The sequence below is a fragment of the Procambarus clarkii genome, chromosome 20, assembly GCF_040958095.1.
Source record: "Procambarus clarkii isolate CNS0578487 chromosome 20, FALCON_Pclarkii_2.0, whole genome shotgun sequence".
Classification (NCBI taxonomy): domain Eukaryota; kingdom Metazoa; phylum Arthropoda; class Malacostraca; order Decapoda; family Cambaridae; genus Procambarus; species Procambarus clarkii.
The window spans coordinates 48,673,085-48,679,084 of NC_091169.1; the positions used below are offsets into that span (position 1 = coordinate 48,673,085).

A 6,000-nucleotide genomic window follows, 5' to 3' on the forward strand; every position below is an offset into this window, starting at 1 on the left:
AATATTTTATTTTAGTTTCCCATGATCAGACTGCATTTTAACAACATAAGAAGAGAAAATAATTTTTTGGAAATAATTTATTTTCTGTGCACCATGGGGGTGTCATATTTTAATGCAGTGCAGTGCAGTGGTTAAGAAGACCTGGACAAAGTATGTGTATGGAGCAGCACTTGGAAAATTTTATTTAATGTGAATAAATGTCATGCTATGGAATGTGGAGTAGGAAAAAATAGGCTACAGACAACCTACAACTTATATAAGTAAAGAGATCTTTAAAAAATTATGATAAAAGAAAGAGATCGAGGAGTGGTTCTAGATAAAAAAAAAAAAAAAAACTCATCTGAGAATCACAAAGAACATTGTGCCAGTGGATTGTGGATGGTGAAATACTAAAACAATTGTTCATGTTTGAACAATTCATGTTTGAACTTCTGCTTTGACCTTCATGAGACCAGGCCAGGAGGCCTGGTCAGATGCCCGGTCCTCATGGCCCGATCACCGGGCTGTGAGGACCTTGATCTCGGAATCAGCGCAAGGTAACTTCAAGGCGACCAAAGTTGGAATATGCAGCAGTTGCAAGATGCCCATATTTTAAGGACATCAGCAAACTGAAAAAGGTGCAAAGACATGCAAATAAATGGCTTCCAGAACTGAAAGACAAGAGCTACAAGGAGAAGTTAGAGGCATTAAATACGCCAAAGCTAGATTACAAGAAAAAGAGGCGATATAACCATTATGTACAAAATAGTAACAGAAATCAACAAAATTAATAAAGAAGGGTTGATGAGCTTTGGAACTTCGAGAGCAAGAGTTCTTAAATTTAAGCTAACTAAACAAAGTTGCCAAAAAAAACATTAACTTTTTCAGAGTGGTAAACAGTTGGAACAAGTTAAGTAAGAATCTTAGATAAGAGATAATTGAGTATTCATTCTCTCCAAACAGATATTTACACACCACAAAGTCTAACACTAATAATGAAAAAAATAAAGAGCTAGAGCAGTGCAGATGTACTGTGACCATAACAGAGCAGCTGCAATGTCAGGATCTGTGCTATGGTACAATGACAGGTTGGATAACAAGAACTTTTCTAACAATTGATGCCATACCAATGATAATTTTTAAGACAAGTGGAATATTATTACACACACAGCCCCATTCAATGCTGGAAAAATTGCTGACCTGGAGAAAATGCAAAGTCTTTTACTGCTAGAATCCACTTGATAAAGCATTCAATTATTGGGATGATTTAAAATGTTTAAATCAGTATTTTCTAGAGCACAGACAGGAGAGATACATAATAATTTACACTTGGAAAATGCTATTAGGACTGGTTTCAAATCTGCATATGAAAATAAAACCACATGAGAACAGAAGACATGGTAGGTTGTGCAAAACAGCCCCACTGAAAAGCAGTGGTGCAGTATGCTAGAGAGAAGTCTATTAACTTAAAGGCCCAAACCTATTCAACATTCACCATCTACATATAAGGGGCATAACTGGCTGACCTCTCACTGTGTTCCAAAGACACCATTTCAAAGGATACCTGATCAACCAGGCTGTGATTCATATATCAGACTTCAAGCAGCTGTGTCAAACAGCCTGCTTTACCAGACCACCAACCAGGAGGCCTGATTAGAAACTGGGCCACAGGGATGTTGATCCTTGGAATCATCGAAAGGTAACCAAAAGGTTACAAGAATTCGGTCACCTCTTAGTTTGAAAACAAAAAAGGGAACAATAGGACAAGTGTACTTACACTGTATGCATGAGAAATAGGTTTCTACAGGTTCCAGAAGAAGAAATTGAAAAAAAAGTCTCCTAAATACAGTACCTAATTTTTTTTTTTTTTTTTTTTTAGTAACTAGAGCAACATTAGGTCTTCTGCTTTGTATCAGTAATTATTCACAGAATAAACACTAGAGAAACTCAGCCTGACAAAAAAAAAAAAAAAAAAAAAAAAAAAAAAAAAAAAGGAGATGACCGAGACGCGTGAGTCAGGAGTAGGAAAATGACAACTCCATACAGATGCATTCACAGCCTGGTTATGATGCTGAAAGTATATGCAAGCAACCAGCCAATGATATGGTTTATATCCAAGCTACAGTGAACATGTCTGTACCAGGGACATGGGTTTACACATAAAGAATGTACTGTAGGTCACTTAGATGTAGAGATGTACTTAGCTCTGGAACCACTCATGGTCTCTCTCTATTGTATGTGTGCAGTCAGGAACACTTGGGAGAGAGATACACAGAACATATTAAATCTGTTATTGTCTCTTCCAAACCATGGTACTATATTTAGTCTCAAGTTGCTTATACATAATAGTGCAATACAACGCTAACTGCAAAACAAATTTAAGTAAAAATTCCTGTTGATTAAATGAGAATTTCCCACACAGGGCTCATTTCCCTGAAAATATATGGTCAAGCACAAGATGCAGGCCTCCACAGGATAGGAGGCCTAGTCAAGGATCGGGCCACAGGGACGTTGAGCCCCAAAATCATTGCAAGATAAGGTATTTATGGAAATTTTGCACCACCACATTCTATAGTCACAGACCATCAGACCATTATAACATTAATCATCAAAACACAGGATAGGTGATATTGTACTGCAATGTTTTCTCAAGTACCTAAGAGAATTAATGAATATAAATGAATACCATCCTGGTGTAATAAACAAGAATTTGGTAAATCAATTATATTTAAATGGTTCTTTAAATATTTTTCTACTGTATCGGTGAATTACCATTTTTATGGCCAATATCAACTTCAATTACGATCAGAATTTGCAGAGATCATTCCATAATTATGTTTGTTTATTTACCTTTTAATAATCTTCATCAAACACAATTTGCCTAAAGTTAAACCTCTGTACTGTTTACACCGTATACATATTTACCATATACAGAGTACAGTACATTATTTCATTTAGTCACACAAGTGTAGACAAACTGTTAAACAAAGATTTGCTTCCATTTAACACACATACTACATGCATAAACTATGATTTTGTTTTTCTATGTTTCACATGTTGGCGAGTGCATTACCAGGTGAGCGAGCCCCTCAGGAGGGCTGCTCGAGGACTGGGACGCAGGGACATCAAGCGAAATTACCCTGCGAAATCATTGCAAGGTAACCGCAACGGAGTTGAGTTGTTAGTCTATAGCAGATGGTGTAAATAGGATTAAGTATAAACGTTCCATCTATTTTAGAGAGAAGACAATACGAAAAGCATGAGGCACTTTCAAGACTAATTCAAGGATCACCTGCAAATCTAAGGATTACGACTAAGATGGATACAGACTTGTGATGCACTCTGAATACTACAGTGTCTGAATATGATAAACTATGATATAAATGATGCTGTAAGATCATGGCTGTAAAATGCGTTATCCTATATCAAAGTAGCACAACACAACCATGGGAATATATAGAACTTGTACAGGGACTCATAGGTCAATATCCAGCATACTACTATCCAAAATCCTTAGCTTGGATTAGGGTTCATTACTCAAATGAGCATGGTGTTCGTCCAAAGAAAGTTCAGCATATATTTTTTAACCAAGTCCGCTTTCAAAAACTGCACAAAACATCATTTGTTTGCGTGGGCTCTAAATGAGAAGCGGTGCAAGTTATCCGCATGTGTTGAACTCCACCTCCTAAATGGCAGAGCAATTGTTCCCAAAATCCCTGATAAGCAGCTCAGGGGTGAACTGGTAAGCAGGACATTACACAAAACCCCCAAAAAATACTTCCATTATATATATATATACAGGGTATATATATAATTTTTTTTTTTTTTGAGATATATACAAGAGTTGTTACATTCTTGTACAGCCACTAGTACGCGTAGAGTTTCGGGAGAGTCCTTAATCCTATGGTCCCTGGAATACGATCCCCTGCCGCGAAGAATCGTTTTTTCATCCAAGTACACATTTTACTGTTGCGTTAAACAGAGGCTACAGTTAAGGAATTGCGCCCAGTAAATCCTCCCCGGCCAGGATACGAACCCATGACATAGCGCTCGCGGAACGCCAGGCGAGTGTCTTACCACTACACCACGGAGACTGCTTATAATATTATGAATTATAGTAATTATCACAAGAAATCATTAAGCCATTAAGACTATAAATTATATAAAAATAAATGTATAAGTTTTGTGTAACTTGTGCCACCTACACATAGCACATTACATCAATTATTTTATATTAATTACATAACACCTCGAGTCATGCAGCACCCCAACAGCAGTATGTCACACCCCTGACAGCTATATGACACCCAGTCTTGGGGACACTCACAGCTATATGACACCCAGTCTTGGGGACACTCACAGCTATATGACACCCAGTCTTGGGGACACTCACAGCTATATGACACCCAGTCATCTGACACCCGGAGGTATATGTCACTCGGGCCAATGTCATCAATACAACAGTAAGACATCTGACACCTGACACTGCCAGCTAGTGACACTCTTGAAGACACATTAAAATATCTGCCTACAAAACATAACACGAGTATAATTAAAGATTTCAATATAGAACCTCTTCACAAAACAGCTAACTAACTTACTGGTGTTCCGCCAATTTTGCTGACAGAGAAGCTGGCCATTTGCTGATTCCTGGAGGAGATCTGCTCATCCACGTATCCCAGCAGTACCAGCTGAGGTTTAGAGGCCATGGTCACACCCGTGTCCTCTCACCTCACCACAATTAGCTGATCAATTTATTACCTGCACCTCGAGGAGAAGCCCCCTCTACGGTACTCTCATTGTTGCTCACTGCCTCCCAGCAGACGATACATCAATACATTCCGCCACTCGGGAGCTCTAGTGTATTACAGCGATCATAACCAACCTCAGTTCTCATTGGCCAGCACGAGCAAAACAAGGATGAACAACGTTCTTATTGGATATCGATTTTGAGGCAGTTTCGTGCGCATGATCTCGTTATGACGGTAGAAAATATTAATGCTTTTATGGAAATTATATACCGATTTAAAAATGATAAATATCTAACCAAAATAATGATTTAGTGTAATACATAAGTAAAATAATATTTATTTAATACTCTGATAAACAAATACTAATATCACTGGTTGTGTCCACATGTTTATTTTAATTTATTTTTTTTATACAAGAGTTTTTACGTTCTTGTAAAGCCACTAGAACGCATAGCGTTTCGAGCAGGTCCTTAATCTAAATTTTCCCTGGAATATGACCTGCCAAATCGTTTAACAATGCTGGTTGAACAGAGGCAACAACAGTTGCCTCGATCTATATTATTATGTACAAGAATGTAACAACTCTTGTATATATCTCAAAAAAAAAAAAAAAAAGTTAAGGATTGGCGCCCAGTCAATCCTCCCCGGCCTGGATACGAACCCAGGCCAAAGCATTCCTGAAGTGCCGGGCGAGTGTTTTACCACTGGGCGGTGACTGCATATGGACCCAGTGGCCGTGAATTTATTGTCCACTATATACAATTCTCAAGTGCACAACTAATTAAATCAAATAAAATCAAGTCAAATCAAATGTTTATTCCAATTAACACCTCAGACTTGCAGCCGACGCTATTGTTAGCTGGTCGCACGTGGATTTGTTCCCGGGAAAAACTTACGATTCTGTGCACTCATCAGCTCAAATCATCGCGGTTTTGTGAGGAAAAATACATCAATACTCCAAGACCCAGACAATATCTTGTTTAGAAAGAAACTGTAACGGTTCTATTGTTACGTAAAGTATGGGTGTGTGAGTTGGACGCACTGAGCGTCGGTACAGTATCTCGCAAGTGTCTGCTCTAGACCACACTTGAAAGTAGACTCTGGTTAATGTTTGCTATTCTGCTGCTTATATGCTCGGGCAACACCTCACTGTGTTGCCCGGGCAACGCCTCACCTCATTCATCTCCAAAGGTTGACAGGAATATTAACATTGCATTTGGAGCGAGTATATTATTGGGATAATCTACTCGCTACAAAACAATAACGATTT

General features: G+C 38.2%; 1 protein-coding gene across 2 annotated transcripts in view; it reads right to left on the reverse strand.

The window, feature by feature from the left end:
* The window catches only part of trus (programmed cell death 2 like trus), a 136,008-nt gene extending 131,097 nt beyond the window's left edge, over positions 1-4,911 (reverse strand). For both annotated transcript variants that reach the window (XM_045737748.2, XM_045737749.2), the window contains exon 1: positions 4,581-4,911. In XM_045737748.2, coding sequence (XP_045593704.1) covers positions 4,581-4,688 — 108 coding nt within the window. In that variant the 5' untranslated portion in view covers positions 4,689-4,911. The remainder of the gene's footprint in view (positions 1-4,580) is intronic.
* Between the last annotated feature and the right edge of the window lie 1,089 nt (positions 4,912-6,000).